This window comes from Solanum dulcamara, chromosome 2 (assembly GCF_947179165.1).
Source record: "Solanum dulcamara chromosome 2, daSolDulc1.2, whole genome shotgun sequence".
Classification (NCBI taxonomy): Eukaryota; Viridiplantae; Streptophyta; class Magnoliopsida; order Solanales; family Solanaceae; genus Solanum; species Solanum dulcamara.
The window spans coordinates 80,853,953-80,870,667 of record NC_077238.1 but is presented as its reverse complement, the minus strand read 5'-3'; the positions used below and the strand labels follow the sequence as shown (position 1 = coordinate 80,870,667).

The following is a 16,715-nucleotide window of genomic DNA, read 5'->3' as shown; positions in this document are numbered from 1 at the left end:
TCACATTAAAATAAAAAATATAATGCAAAAATAATATACCATCCTATAATTTTTTTATTAGGTCCCTCATCCTCTCGTAGCTACCAAACGACTCTTCATTGCATTGTTTTATTTAAAATATTACCTTTTATTAAAATTATTTTTTTCAAAATAAAAATTATAAATCAGTTAATAGAAATATTATAATAAACTATTCATATCAATTATCATTACTTAAAAACATTCAAAGTTTAAAACAAACAAATTAAAAAAAAAAATTCACACAAGGAGTGTCACTTAAAAATGACACTCGTAAATTGAAATTTAATTACATTTTAATATGATGCAAAACACAATTGAAAAAAACTCGTAAATTTAAATTTAATTAAATTCTAATATGAATGTAAAATAAAATAAAGATATAAATTCAAATTTAGTGGGAGAATATAAAAGACTAACACTAGAGGACAAATATGTATGTATTCCACTGCATGACTCACATTTTTCGTCTACCACATTAGTTCTTGCTCATCAAAACCCAATTCAATTTCCCGTTTAATTCCAATTCTTTTTGGGGTTTTCAAGAAAATCTACGCTCTCTAATGGGTTTTTTCCATTGAAGTACAGTGCAAAAAATTTCGATCAATTCGATGAACAACAAGGTTTTTTTCCCCTCTCTGTTCGTTTTTCAAGTTTTTTTTAAGCGGAGAATTACTGCTGGATCTGTTTAATAAAGTTTATTTTATAGTTTAATTGGTGTTGTGGGTTATGTTATTTGGTTTATTGGGTGTTCAATTAGCTGAGAAAAGAGAGGAAAATGGATTAAAAAAAGAGTTCATGTTCTAGTCTTGATTTATGTGGTAGTAGAAAATTTAGAGAAGTTTTAGTGGTAAAGAATCTAACTTTTTGAATATTGGACTGGAATGGTTTGAAAATGGAGTGATATGGATAATGAGGATTCGTATAGTCGACCCTTTAACTTGTTTGGGATTGAAGTGTGGTGTGGTGTGTGGTATTATGAGGCTATTGTGCAATTTAGCTAGTCTTATTTGAGTCTTGTCACTGAACATTGGTGTCGGGGTTATGTTATTTGGTTTATTGGATACTCAATAAGACGAGGAAAAAATGGATAATTGTTCCTTCGTCGTGTTTCATTTGGGTTTTGGGGCGGGTTTAAATGGAGCAATAAGGATAATGAGGATTCGTATAGTCAACCCTGACTTATCTGGGATTGAGGTGTGGCGTGTAGTATTACGAGGCTATTGCGCAATTTAGCTAGTCTTATTTGAGTCTTGTCACCGAACATTTGGTTTAATTCACTTCCATAGCATTACTTATAGGAATTTTCGAGGTTTTGGAGTAACCAAAGTTCATATTATTTGGGGGAAAGATGGTTTAACTGGGAAACAAAAAATCCTGTAACAAATATCCGTTTGCACATTGTCTTGTCCTATTTTGTAAACATATGTTTTAAGAAAAAGGAATTTTCTCTATCTTTCCCTCAAAACATCCACGAAATACGGAGGGGGATTCTCTTCCATAGCATCTTCGGTCTCTTAACAGCCCATTGACCCTTTCAACTCTGTAGTAAACTCTTTAACATCTCCGGGCATGACCCACATTACTGCAAAAAGGTTCAAGAACAAAGCTCAGATAAACTGGACTTGATGCCAAGGGATAAATAAGTGACTGTTGCATTCCTGAGATCTTTCACAAAAAAAAAGAAGTATTTACTACAAAGGAACAATCCTCTTCTTTGGAGTTTATCTTGTGTCAAACAAGCATTCCTAGCTGCGAGCCTGCAACTGAACCAAAATAGGCCACTCTCGGAGGGGCTCTTGATTTTCCAAATAATCTTCCATGGCCAGCCAACATTCCAACATGGAGCTTGTTTCTGTAACAACTTGTCACAACTTTTGACAGAAAATTCTCCCTTCTTATCATCTAACCATACCTGAGAATCTTCCCCGCTGGTGTTTAGAGTTACAGGTTGTAGGACCTCTACTAGATAGCTGAAATCCTGAACTTCTCTATCAGCAAGATTTCTTCTAAGTTGGAAGTTCCATCCTTCATTTGAGAAACACTCAGCTACAACTTTTTTTAGTAGCAGCCGAACTATGCATTGTACAAAACATGGTCATACGATTTTCCTAAATCCAATTTGCACCGCACCCCAGACTTGCCAGTTCTCCAATAGTGATCCAAACATTCATTGGCCATCATTGCATCTATCATTTGCCTGCCTTTTATAGAAGTATTCTTCACTGTATCCCAGCATATCTGAAAAAAGGTCATATTAAAACCATCGAAATTGGGATATTATCTCCTAAATTGTTTTACCACTGCTTCCACTTCGTCTATGGTGAACTGTCTTTGCAGCCAGCATCTTTCCTCCTCAGCAACACCGCTAAGTTTTCATCTTCCCAGAAAGGTCTCCATTTGCTAGAAGTCCAAAGTGTGATGTTTAATCCACTTAGCACCAATTTATCTGTCTTCAACCTCAAGCATGCCAATTTGTGATTATTTTTTTGGGTGTTTTGTCGCCTTTTTGAATCAACGAACATCTTGATTTTTGACTCCATGAGATTTGTTTCTTCAGCTACTGCAATATCTTCCAATTCTTTAGTGAGATTGGACGATCCGGCTGATTATGTCTGATCCAGATTAGGCTGCTTCTCCCAAACAACTTTCTTTCTTTCCTCCTCTTACCAAAGGTCTCCTTATTCTACATTTTAATGTCCATCTTCAATAATTTCAGTTTTTTGGCGGAGATAGCATCTGGTCTCCCATTTACTTCATATGATTTCCACCATTTGTCAACTAAATCAACAAAAAATCATGGTCTAACCACATTTTTTTAAAATTTAAAATACCCTTTACCCACCTGAAGAATCCATCCAGCTCATGAGATATAGGAATCTATCAGTCCTTGAAGCCCATGAATTGTTTATACCCCTGAACCAAGTGAACTGTCCACCATCTAAAGGATGGTCTATAAGAGACTGTTGTTCAATTACTTTTGAAAGTCTCTCATAGATTTGGTGTTGTTATCTTTTCCACTTATTTCATCACTGAACCTCGTGAAATCGAAATCGACCCCTCTCCAAACCCATGGCAATGTTTCCAATCCTCAATTCTTGCCAAAGCTCCCTCCTCTTTTTTCTATCACAAGGCCCATAGACTCATGTAAACATTAACATAAAACCCGTATTCAATTCTTCCAGGAAGCCAGTGTCAGAATGCAAAACCATTAGCTTATCATTGCTCCTCCATCTCCTTTTATCCCAAAACAGCAGGATGCCCCCACTATTGCCTTGAGCTTCTATCTCCATCCATTCTATCCACCTGCCTACCTTGTCTGCCTCAAAAAGGAGTAGTCAGCAGACTTCAGTTTTGTTTCCACAAAACATGTAATTTATGTGTTCCATTCTCTAACCATCAGCCTAATTAATCTTTTTTTCTTCTTTTCATTTAATTCCCTAACATTCCAACAGATAATTTTAAGCTTCATATCTTATCTTTCATTGACTTTTTTCCTCTCTCCGTCGACCTGTTACCCACCCAAAGCTAACATTGAATTTGAGCTGATTCAGCAATTCCCTCTGACTCTTATTCTTCATTGAAGGGCTTTTGGAACTTGACTCCATTTTGCAGACCCTATTTCTTTCAATTCGTAATAATAGACCGAGCAAAGTATTCTCAATCTCATGGGTTTTACCCAAGTTGTTTACACATTTGTAACATATTCATCTGCACCCACCTTGAAACATCTTCACAATTTAATCTCCCTTTGGATTTAAGAACCTCCACTTCACGCCACAGGAGGATAAGAATTTCCACCGGAAAATCGACAACATGTGGATCGACATATTCATCTCCACAATTTTGGATGATACTTGTTGAATTCCATCACTGGTTAAGCTGGTCACTTGGTAACTAAACAAGAAAAGCACTATTAATGCTTCGTTTTGTCAATGCTCATTAATGGTTATGTCTTCTCTCTCTATATATATACATGTGTAGCATCACTTAGGCCTTCATTCATGATACTCTGCTAGGATCTGCAGCGCTTCAGTAGGCCCTAGGCACTGATGTGAGTTAAAGTTTTAACCAATGCTTAATACTATCCATAAACATTGTACTCCCATAATCTCAGTCAGACTGTTGCCTTTTGGATTGAACTTACATTTAATTCAAAATCTCTTATTACTTATTAGGTATATTGTCAACGATGCTGGTTTCGACTGACAATTGATGAGCTATGCCTTTTGATCTCTAGGTTCCATTCTCATAAGTTCAAATATATCAAGAAGGATCTTTAATGGAGCATTGCTCTGGAGAAAATGCTGATATAACTGAATGGGAGATTGATGACTATAAAGAAAAATCTTATGTAGAGCTGAAGTGTGGAAATCAATCTTTTAAGATATCAGATGTGGCTTACACTTGTCCCTATTGTCCAGAGAAAAGAGGGCGTCACCTTTTCTATGAAGATCTCTTGCAGCATGCAAGTGGAATAGGAAAGTCTAAGATACGGACTGCAAGAGATAGGGCCAAGCATCTTGCATTGGCCAAGTACTTGGAAAGCGACGTAGCAGGTGCAGTTGGTCCATCAAAATCTAGTACAGAGTTGAAGAGTGGAACTCACTCTTTTAGGATATCAGATGTAGCTTTTGCTTGCCCCTATTGTCCGGAGACAACAAAAAGAGATTTTTCTTATAAGGATCTCTTGCAGCATGCTAATGGAATAGGAAGCTGCAACTCTATGAAGCGAACTGCAAAAGATAAGGCGAACCATCTTGCATTATTCAAGCGCTTGGAAAATGATGTAGCAGGTTCTACCAGTTCAGCTAAATCTTATGAAGAGTCGACAATAAAAAAAAAATCTTATGAAGAGTCGATGAACAGAAATCGACCTCATAAGATATCAAATATGACTTTTTCTTGCCCCTATTGTCCGGAGACAAGAGAAAGAAAATTTTCTTATAAGGATCTCTTGCAGCATGCAAATGGAATAGGAAGCTCCAACTCCTTGAAGCAAACTGCAAGACATAAGGCGAACCATCTTGCATTAGCCAAGCGCTTGGAAAATGATATAGCAGGTTCTGCCAGTTCATCAAAATCTTATGAAGAGTGGAGGAGTGGTTCTCTTAAGATATCAAATATGGCTTTTGCTTGCCCCTACTGTCCAGAGACAAGAAACAGAGATTTTTCGTACATAGATCTCTTTCAACATGTAAATAGTGTAGGAACCTGTAGCTCTATAAGGCGAACTGCAAGTGATAAGGCTAACCATCTTGCATTAGCCAAGTCCTTGGAAAATGATGTAGCAGCTGGTAAATTAAAATCTTATGAAGGATTGAAGAGTGAGAATAACTCTTTAAAGATATCAGATATGACTTTTGTTTGTGCCTATCCAGAGACGAGAAACAGAGATTCTTCATACAAGGATCTGTTGCAGCATGCAAGTGGAGTAGGAAGCAGTAACTCTAACAGGCAAACTTCAAGAGATAAGGCCAACCATCTTGCATATGCCAAGTACTTGGAAAATGATGTAGCAGGTGCTGCTGGTGCATCAAAATCTTATGAAGAGTCAACAAGTGGAAAACACTCTTTTAACATGTCAGATAGGACTTTTGCTTGTGCCTATTGTCCAGAGACGAGAAACAGAGATTTTTCATACAAAGATCTCTGGCAGCATGCACTTGGAGTAGGAAGCTGTGACTCTAAGAAACGAACTGCAACAGATAAGGCTAACCATCTTGCCTTGTCCAAGCACTTGCAAAATTTTGCCAAGTACTTGGAAGATGATGTATCGAGTGCTGCCAGTACATCAATGCCTTATGAAAGATTGAAGAGTGGTTATCATTCCTTTAACAATTCAGATGTGGCTTTTGCTTGCCCCTATTGCCCAGATACTAGAAACAAAGATTTTTCATATAAGGATCTCTTGCAGCATGCTGGTGGAGTGGGAAGCTGTAACTCTAAGAAGCGAACTGGAAGAGATAAGGCCAATCATCTTGCATTGGCCAAGTACTTGTCAAGTGATGTTGCAGGTGGTCCTGGTAAATCAATAACTTATGAAGAGTTGAAGAATGGAAATAACTCTTTCAGCATACCAAATGGGGCTTATACTTTTGCTTATTGTCCAAAGAAAAGAAAGCGAGATTTTTTGTGTAAGGATCTCATGCTGCATGTTAGTGAAGTAGGAAGCTGTAGCTCCAACAAACGAACTGCAAAAGATAAGGCTGACCATATTACATTTGCCAAGTATTTCGGAAATGATGTTGCAGGTGCTGCCAGTCCATCAAAGCCTGATACTCTGGGTGATCTTCAGGTTGATTCTCTTGCAGATCATGATCGTTTGGAGTTATTTGTCTGGCCGTGGATTGGGGTTGTTGTGAACCTTCCCACTGAATTTAAGGATGGTCGCTATGTAGGAGAAAGCGGTTCTAGTCTGAAGGATCAGTTGATAAGGAAAGGTTTCAATCCAACACGAGTGCGCACTCTTTGGAATGACCTTGGCCATTCTGGAATTGCTCTTGTTGAATTCAAGAAAGATTGGTTTGGGTTCAGTAATGCCATATCATTTGAGAAGGCCTATGAGGCCGACGATCATGGGAAGAAGAATTGGGAAGCCAATAATGACAAAAAATCTGATTTTTATGCTTGGATAGCTCGAGCTGATGATTATCAGGCCACTAATGTTGTTGGTGAAAAGCTCCGCAAAGTTGGAGACCTTAGAACTGTTTCTGATATCATGGAAGAAGAAACTCGTAAGAATCGTATACTTGTTTCTAGTTTAACCAATGCCATTGAAGTCAAGAAGTTGCACATAAAGGTGTTAGAGGACAAATTACGGGAGACTATCCAGTCCGTCCAACAGTTGGTTGTGGTGAATGCTAAGCTTCGTCAAGCAAACAATGAAGGTTAGTGATTGCATGTGCGTGCTATTAGGAACTCTGGATACTGTATATTTGATGCCCTAACTTGCTTGTTTGTATGATTAGAAATAAAAAAGATCCAGTCAAGTGCGCGTGATCATTTCCAGCAGACATTTATTAATCATGAAAAGTTGAAGTTGCAAATGGAAACTCAAAAAAAGGAGCTTGAACTCCAACATGAAGAACTGCAGAAACGTGAAGCCCAAAATGAAAGTGATAGGAAAAAACTATCCGAAGAACATGAGAAGGTATACTTGCTTAATTGTTTCTATGCTGAATCCGATTGTAGTTTGATTTATAATTTGCAAAAAATAAAGGATTAATTTTTCACAAAGGCTGTAAACTTAGGTGATGGTTTGATGTTCGTATACGTGGATGTGCTAGTCGAAACTTTCTCAAAATATTCCAGTTAGTGTTCACAACATGGAGTAAGAAGTAATGCATGCATGGTTATAACAGTTGCTTAAAATTCAAATTTAAATACATGCTAGATCCATTTCTCGCCACTCTTTTTCTTTATTTTCTTCTTTCCACTTCCTCGTACTTAAAAGAGTAATAGGCAGGCACTGTTTGATATGTATATGCTGTTCTTTGTTTTATTTGCATGTTAATAGAAAAAAAAGAGATGCTTTTTAAAGAAGCACCTTTATGGAATAATTTGGAGCGTCACCTAAGGAACCGAGGACTCTTACATGCCGATCTTTATTTGAATTGAAGATAGTTATCATGAAGTCTTCTTGTTGTTCCTCCAGAATGCTCTCATAAAAACATCCGTTAGTGCTGCGGTTGAAGAGCAAAAGAACGTTGATGAAAAAGTACTGAAATTGGCAGAAGAACTGAAGGTCTGTCTTTCAGGTTCCACTTTTGCTTTCTATTGATATTATCTTAATTCTTATGTTAACATATCACTAAGTTGCCATTTTGCTGTCTGCAGAAACAAAAGGAGGAACTCCATAAGAGAATTATTAAGCTTGAGAAACAACTCAATGCAAAACAAGCAGGTGAAACAGAAGTTGAGAGATTGCGAGTGATTATTAAGCACATTGAAGAGGAGGGCGATCAGGAAGTTCTGGAAAACATTGACACACTGCTTAAAAATTTACGAGAAAAGGAAGAAAAATATGAAGATTTAGTGTCATTGAACCAAACCTTAATTGTGAAGGAGCGAAAGAGCAATGATGAGCTGCAGGAAGCACTTAAAGAATTGGTTAATGTATGTAAGGAGGCTTACAATGGCTTGTTGTTTTACATGATATTTCAATGTATCTCATTAGAACTGTGAATAACATGATTTATCAATAAAAATACAAAGACTATTAATCACATATTGTAGCATGTTTTTGAGGGTTTAGGTGGGGGAGCAGTACAACAACTCATGTCCTTCATTATGAGCTCATTCCGTCTACTTGAAGATTCATGCACATTATACCAGCCCAAAATGGTTTAAAGAATTACTTAAAAAAATATTTGACAGGGTAGTATATTTGAAATTTTCCTTTCCTTTTTCTGGATCAAAATTTCTTTTTGGTGGGTTGAGGAGTTTGGCTGACTTCTGCATTTAATGAACAAGATTTGAGGAATTGACAATTAAATTTCTCTATAGGGCTTGAAGGAATTACCTAGAAAAGGTCCTATTGGTGTTAAGAGGATGGGAGAGCTCGACAGCAGACCGTTCTTTGAAGCAGTGAAGAGGAGATATAATGAGATAGAAGCTGAGCAGATAGCTTCTGAGTTGTGCTCGTTGTGGGAGGAGTACCTTAGAGACCCCGAGTGGCATCCCATTAAAGTTGTTGCCATAAATGGGAAACATCAGGTATGCTTTTCTTATTCTGGTTCATGACATTGGGTCTGCTTAAACTCATTTTACTAAATAAGGAGAAATAATTTGGCTTCCATTTGTTTTAGTTTCTACCATTGATATGTTGTGATGTGTACTTTGGGATTCTGATCATTTTTTGAGAATCTATTCAATGTATGACCAATGTAGTGGACACCTCAGAGATATAGCGTCCTGTGTGTCTTCTCTTGTTCTTATTGCAGTCTGTTTGGAACTTGATTTTAGTTCTTTTGCCTCATCTGTGGCATAAACATATAGACTACTATTTTGGATATTGTTGGAAGTCAAATTATGCATGTCATTTTGTCTCAAACCTGTGATTAGATGTTGACTATTGATGGATTATATCGATGTAAAAATCTTCGTCATTGGTAGGGAAATTTAGAGTAATTCATATTAAGATCCAAATTTCTATGGAGTTCTCTTTAACATTCTAAACAGCTCGACTGCAGAACTGTCTAATTTTATCATGCATCTCATATTAGTTGATCTAAAACTATCCATATATGTATATATAATTATATGCTAATTATCGATAGCCTGTGTTATGCACGTGCCCTAACAATATTAACTTTATATCCATAATTTATTTAAGTCATACGTACAATTTACACTTAGTTATAAAATGTAATAATAGTTCCATCAATAACAGCAAAATAATAAGAAAAGTAATTAATTATGCTCAAATTTTCTCTATTTAATGCCATAATTTATTCCAAATATTTTTCATTTTATTTGAATTTATGAAGTTGGAGTTGTGTTTCGTTATACTTTTTACAATATGTGAATTAATATTCATATTTGAGTGTACTACCATTTTAAAAGTGAGCTAGAAAACAAGCTATAAGTTGTTTTCCAAATTTGAAACGCAACTTCAAATTAAATTTGGATTTTTCACGGCTAAACACTGATTTTCACATAAAGTAATTTGTCTTTTCCATATCAAGCCTTGAAGGGGAACCTTGGAGTAACTGGTAAAGTTATTGTCATGTGATCAGGAGGTCACGGGTTCAAGCCTTGGAAACTGCTGACAGAAATGCAAGGTAAGGCTGCGTACAATAGACCCTTATGGTCGGGCCCTTCTCCAAACCTTGCGCATAGCGGGAGCTTTAGTGCACCGGGCTGCCCTTTTTGTCTTTTCCATATCAATAAAAAGAAAATGCATTTGCTACAACAAATTTCCTTTGCTCTTTGGATTTTCGGGTAACAAAAATCTTACCTTTGAAAAATAGTAGAAAGCTCTCAACTACTCCCTCCGTTTACTTTTATTTGTCTAATATCTTAAAAGTATTTTTTATTTTTACTTCTCACATTTAGCATATCAAGAGACTATCTTTTTTTTTACCCTCCATATTAATTACTTATTCCCCAAATCATTTCTCAAGACCTTATATTATATATTAATTAATACAAATATTATGGTAAAATACTTTTGCAAAATCCAAAGTAAACAAAAAATAAATAAACGGAAAGAGTACAAAATAAAGATGGTGCACACAGAAATTTTTATGTGCTCTGAAATGTCGGAAATGCCCTTATTAGCCTAAGCAAGCCCTCGTGCATGCTTAGACTATTCACTCTTATTAGTAAGTGTATATATATGTATATATATAATGTATCATTCATCTTTCTAGGTTAGAATATTCAAGAATGTAGATTCTATGCATTTGTTACTTTCTGAATAAAAAAGTAAACAATTGTTGTGAACCAAGTTAACTCTATAAGGGCCTAGAAGCACTAAATGAGATTGGGCCAAGTAAAATGTTGGAGTGTTTTACCTGGGATCCAGGCCCAATTAGCATTTGGCTAAAAGGGAGAGTGGGTCTGAAAGAAGGGGTAATGCATATTGAAGAAAATGTTTGTTCCTCTCTTCTTCTATATGGGCCTAGAACATATTTTAGTATGTTCCATTGTAATTCAATAGTTTAAGTGTTGCCGTGATAATTTGGTTGTCACTTGTCAGTGATTATATAATACTTGAGTATTTGTGTTGAGAATTTGGGGTCGCTACAACAAAACACACTTCAATTTCTTACTTGATCTACTTTTCACCGGTTTTTTATATACCGGACGTTTTATATATTAAAATACTGTTGATGCTATTTCAGGCTGTAATAGACGATGAAGATGAAAAACTGAAAGACTTGAAGAAAACTTACGGTGAGGAAGTGTATAAAGCTGTTACAACCGCTTTGACTGAGATTAATGTATATAACCCAAGTGGAGGATACATCATTTCGAAGTTGTGGAATTATGAAGCTGGCGAGAAAGCTACTCTGCAGGACGGAGTTACTGTGTTACTAAACCTCTGGAAAAAGAAAATGACACTCGACTGAATGTTGGATGCTTCCTTGTGCTTTACCTAACGTTCTTTAGGTACCACCTTTCTCTTGCTATGATATCTTCATCGGTAACAACTTCACATTTGAAGGATATGAGTTCGAACACCAAAAAACGAGCGCACAGAAATATCGAGAGTAGACAAATAGAAAATGATTATAGCAGAATACCTGATGTAGAAATATTAAAATATCATTTTCATAGCATTTATCTCCAACTGAAACTCTGCTTTTCTCTTTTTGTATATGCTCTTCTATGTTATTAGTTTTTTGGATACTCCAATGCTTGCTTAGAAGAACCTCATGTCACATCACATTCCATTCGATCATTCGAGCAGAGGCGGATCCAGGATTTGAACTGTATGGGTTTTGAATTGTAGGATAGCGACCTCAAGTTCTAGTAACTAAGTTCGAAATTTGATTTGTGTACATATTTAGTGGACTTCCTAATACATGTATACAACATTTGAGTCAAAGTTACTGGGTTCTACCTAACCCGTAAGTTGAGGTCTACCTCCACCCTTGCATTTGTGCTCGTTTATTTGCATAAGGAAGAAATCCTTCGCCATGTTTAAGAAAGTCTCTCCTTTGATAAATGCATAACAATGTTTTCTGATCAGTTGAGTATTGTTTCTCTTTTAGTAAAGTTAAGAGGAGCTTCACACTTGCATTTGTCATGTAAAGTTGCATTTCATCTTAGAGGAGCACAAACATGTCATTGATATAGACGGGTACAGACGATAAAAGTGGAGAATAGTAAAAATATGGAGCTTTAGCTGGAGAAGAGCACGAGCTCGAGCTGCTTAACACAGGTTGGTTGTTTTCTAAATTCGCGTGTCTTATACTCGATTTGTAGATTGATTAGATGGATTTGAATAGATATGCAGCAGCACTATGGTTCTTGTTGCAGGAAAAAAAGAGTAGATGTTCAGCACCCAGACAAAGAGTTGATTGAGATATGCCAGTAGAATATAAAGAAACCTTCCAGTGCTTGATTTATCTTTTTCGTTATATTTGAATTGAGACTCGTTCAAATGGGACGACATGGATGATGAGAATTCATATGGCCGAGATTGAGGCATGGTTGTTGCTATTGTAATGTTTATATAAGGATAGTTTTAGGGGCTTCTTTATTTCATTGAAGCATTCAACAATGATTTAGGAGTCAATTGGGAGTTTATGAGCTTGATGACTGTAGAGCTCATCCAGAAGAATAGAATAAGTAAACGTCCATAATAATATGATGTCAAGAAGTTGAGAACAATCTTTCAGCTAGTTCGTTATTTGTTGAATGTTGAGTTTTCTAATTTATTGTTATTTTCTCCCAAACTAAAAAAAAATAGTACTAGTAAGATTTTGGTAGAAAACTTTCTTGAAAGGCTGCAACAAATAATTCCATAGTAAGGTGTACCAAATGATTGACCAGATTTCTCTTTCCATTTTTGCCTATCGAAGAGGAAAATGTACGTTGTCTACATTACATCTCGTGAGGTATGCTCTTTGTTGACCCTACTAACGCGGAGTGCTTTGTTCGTCGGATTGCCTTTAAAAAAAAAGAGAAATATGCAACTATTCTATATCAAGAACTACTTACCACATGTCTAAGTCTTTATAAACATAGTTATTCGATATTTGTGTTGATAAAAAATAATAATTATTCTATAAAATTAGTCAAAATGCATATAAAATGGCTAAGACATCACGATTATCTATGCTAGATCTAAGTAATATATATATATATAAGGTATAAAGTAAAACTAGAAGAATGAGTGTTGTTGGTGGGTGAGTAGGTGAGTGATTCTTTTCCCTATTTTTTTAATTTCTTCTCAAAGTTTACTTAGATGTTATCGTACACGTTCTTTGGGTTCAATTAAATTTTTATAAACTACTCTTTACACGTGGTATAATTTTCGTGGTGTAATTATATTAAGTTGACTTAAATTCAATTCAACAAGATGAAAAAGATGGAATCTTTACCTTAGGATTAAATTTTAAAAATTTATCTTCAAATGTTTATTTGATTATAAAACTTAATAAAATAATATTTGACCATAAAACTTAATCAAAAATTTATTGATCCTCAAGTATTTTCAGGTTTTTAAAAATGGATTGGGGACTTTCACTTATAAAAACTTAAATTTTCAAATTTCATCGTTAAAAAATTATGATCAAACAGAAGCTTAAGTCTTTTCGTTAGTAATAATATAATTCGATGTTTCAAGATGAGCACTTTTACAATTTAATCACATTAAAACTTATCTGATGCGAATTCAGATTAATTGAGTCAGTAAATTTCGGATAACCAATCGCACTTTTTAATATTATTTTGAAGGAAATAGCAAGGAGATCGGGACAAGCAAGCTATAAGTATTACCCATTTTTGTCCACTCATTTATTTAGAAGCTTCTAGACTTATGGGTGGAGATATCTTTTCTATATAATTGAAAACTTTTAAAACTATTGGATTACATTTTTTTTCATTTTATTTTATTTATATATAATCTTATTTAATTAAATACAAAATTTATAATATAATTAAACTTATTCGTACAATGAAGAAACAGAATATTATGTTAATAGTTGAAAATTAAAATATCACATAAAAGTTTAATTTTTCAATAGTTAAATAGATGATTTGAGAAATTTGTGCCAAATGAATTCAATATATTATATAACTATAAATTAATATTAAGTTTTACATTAAAAATAATGAATGCATGCGATAATCGGATTTAGAGTTTTTATTTTTAATTTCACCGATCAACAATTATAATTGAGTGTTGAATATTTATTCATTCTTAATCAAAAGTACCAAGTTTGAATCCTGCATATGAAACTTCTTTTATCAAAAAATGATTTATTTTTGATATAAAAATGGAGAGAATTCAAATTTAATCGTACATTATAGAAGTGTCAAATATTGAATGGAGAACTTTGTAATTTCTTTTATTTTATTTTTCTGCTTTTTCCATGAACTGTGATGGAGACCTTCGTGTCAAATATTCTTTTATACTTTTCCAAATGGACCAAATCCCATTGGTATATTTAGCTCCACCTGTCTCATTTTTGCCACTTAAAATATTAAATAGACCTTTGGACATAAAAATTATATATATATATATATATATATATATATATATATATATATATATATATAATATTAAGTTGAAAATAATAGTAAAAGTTAGAATTGCATTTGAAAATGAATATCAATTAAAATTATTTTTGAGTTTTTGCCAATGATTTAAAGTGAAAATTTTGAAAATCAATTTTTAAAATTTTTCGATTCAACTTCAAATTAATTTATAAAAAATTATAATAATTTATGTTTAAATTGTTTTTTAAAATAAAATTTTGAAAAAAGTAAAAATTATTCGTGGCCAGACGAACACCAAATTTTATATACTCAAAATAGATAAAACAAAAGAAGAGAATATTCGAAAGTCCAAAACTGTATGCCACAAAACTTTTTTGGGTTGGATGGCGCAGACCATGAATGTATGATATATATATTTTTATCACTAAGTTATAATAATTAATTAATTTATAATTTGATCATGATAAATTGATATAGTTTAATATAAATATTAAACAATTGGATGATAAGTACATATTTATTTTTATCAAACATCTTAAATTTGATTTGTGAAATGAAGTAACATTTTTTTTATAAGAATTCAAATTAATCGGGCGTCAAGATGAAAGTCGAATACCAGAATTTTTATTTATTTTATGAACTTTTTGTTAAACTTTGAAAATGAAATAGCTAATTATCTGTCATTTATGATAAATTATACACTTATTGTAATTAACTGATAAAATAAAGTAAAAATAAATAATAATCAACTAAAGGAAAACATTTATGGAGAAAGAAATATATTATATATTTAATTACGTAATTTTTTGTCTACTCGACATTCAATATTCGTTTTGTGATTTTGACTAATTTGAATTATCGTTTTGTTCCATATTTATCAATTTAGTTTAAATATCGACATATGAGTATATCCATGTTATAAATTAAACTCAATTTGGAAAAAAAAATGATGTTTTTTTTTTTAATTTATGTGGAAGACAATTAAATACACAAAAATGAAAAAGGAGAAAAAGGGAGATAGAGGTCAATTCAACCACCCCGTGCCTATTAAATTCATCTTTTTTGTTTTTTTTACTTAAATTACAACTCATTATTATATAAATATTCGAATTGAATTCATGATTTAGAGTAAATAAATTCAGAACAAGTTATTGTGTTTATGAAACTCATAAACACCCACATATATATATATATATATATATATATATATATATATATATATATATATATATATATATATATATATATATATATATCCCTGATAATCATAAATTGGACGATTACTAGTATTAATATTGTTATAGCCTGTCTCTGTAAGGTGAGAGTGGAATTTATCCTTTCCATTCACTCGGATTTCTTCCGTTTCATCGATTTTGTCCGGATCCCACCCTTCTTCCGAAAAAAGGGAAGGAGAAGGATAAGGATCTTCTTCAGTGGATCCCTCTTGTTCCTGTTTAGTCCCCTTCAGTTCGGAAGCAGTTTCTATTTCTACATCTCTTTCTTCCTCACTTTCCACCCTTTCTTCTGTTTTTGAGGCTTCTTTCAGTTTCTTAGTAAGAATGGGTGAGGGTATTCTGCCTAAATAGTAGACACAGGTAATAAATAAGAGAATACTAAAGATCCGAGCCATAGAATTTCTCAATTCTAATACAAGGTACTTATTAGATCGAATGTACTTATTCGATCTAATAGAATGATTTTGCCGTATCCAGACTAATACCAATCCAAGCCATTTCATGAATTAAAATGTGACCAATTTTATATATGTTAGTTTTATAAGAAATCGGGTGAACACCCTCGTCCCCTCCTAAATTTACTTTTGATAGCTTTCAAACTCACATAGTAAATATAAATTACACTTATTAAATTTAATGCGATGAGCTCAACTAAAAAATATTAACTAACAAAATTAAGCTTTAATTTTTTTATAAAATACCATATATATATCAACTGTCATTTTTACGAGTTATGAGTTTGTAAGTAATTGTTTGCTTTGGCTTTCTAATTGATAAATATGAAAATTGGTAAAAGAGTCGGTCAAAAATTTGATAAGATTCCAATGAATTTGGTGAGTATGGTCCTATCCCTTATGTTATCTTATTTCTATCCTTTTCTCTCTTGTGTGGGGTCATAATGGTTATTTCCCTCTAATGATTTTGACATCCATTAAAGAAAAAATACTTTAATAATCATTAATTAAGAATATTATCTATCTAATTTTTTTTAAAAAAAATTTCTCACCATTAATCAAGAAATATGCATATATGTTTTAAATATTTATTCAAATCATTTTTTTTGGTTTTTGAAGTCCGCATTGGAGCCTCGATTAAATTTGAACCGCGCACTGTAGGATTCATTCAGACGTGACGCTCCCAATAAGATTTTTTTCATACCCAAAACTCGAAGTCGAAACCTCTGGTTAAGGGTGAAACAGTTCCACCACTGCACCACAACTCATATTTGTATTTAGATCATTTATCAACTAATAGATAACTATTTTTTAAAAAAAATCTCACTTT

At 33.5% G+C, this 16,715-nt stretch overlaps 1 protein-coding gene across 7 annotated transcripts; it reads left to right on the top strand.

The window, feature by feature from the left end:
- Positions 1-469: 469 nt before the first annotated feature.
- LOC129881012 (protein INVOLVED IN DE NOVO 2-like) lies at positions 470-12,441 on the top strand. Of its 7 annotated transcripts, none has more exons than XM_055955320.1 (8): positions 476-641; positions 4,197-6,908; positions 6,990-7,171; positions 7,676-7,765; positions 7,858-8,136; positions 8,527-8,736; positions 10,869-11,136; positions 11,956-12,441. In XM_055955320.1, exons 2-7 carry the CDS (start codon positions 4,301-4,303, stop codon positions 11,094-11,096), a joined length of 3,597 nt encoding a protein of 1,198 aa, XP_055811295.1. In that variant the 5' UTR covers positions 476-641; positions 4,197-4,300; the 3' UTR covers positions 11,097-11,136; positions 11,956-12,441. The 7 variants fall into 7 exon arrangements, with proteins under 7 accessions (XP_055811292.1, XP_055811295.1, XP_055811294.1 ...); XM_055955319.1 differs by lacking the exon at positions 11,956-12,441 and adding an exon at positions 11,747-11,911; XM_055955318.1 differs by lacking the exon at positions 11,956-12,441 and adding an exon at positions 11,742-11,911.
- Positions 12,442-16,715: the final 4,274 nt, after the last annotated feature.

What these genes read in the sequence shown, in the direction of transcription:
- LOC129881012 (XM_055955320.1), top strand. Translation starts at nt 4,301, where the DNA reads ATGGAGCATTGCTCTGGAGAAAATGCTGATATAACTGAATGGGAGATT. An exon ending in TATCCGAAGAACATGAGAAG is followed by an intron (nt 7,172 to 7,675) that starts GTATACTTGCTT and finishes TTGTTCCTCCAG; the next exon opens with AATGCTCTCATAAAAACATC. An exon ending in CACTTAAAGAATTGGTTAAT is followed by an intron (nt 8,137 to 8,526) that starts GTATGTAAGGAG and finishes ATTTCTCTATAG; the next exon opens with GGCTTGAAGGAATTACCTAG.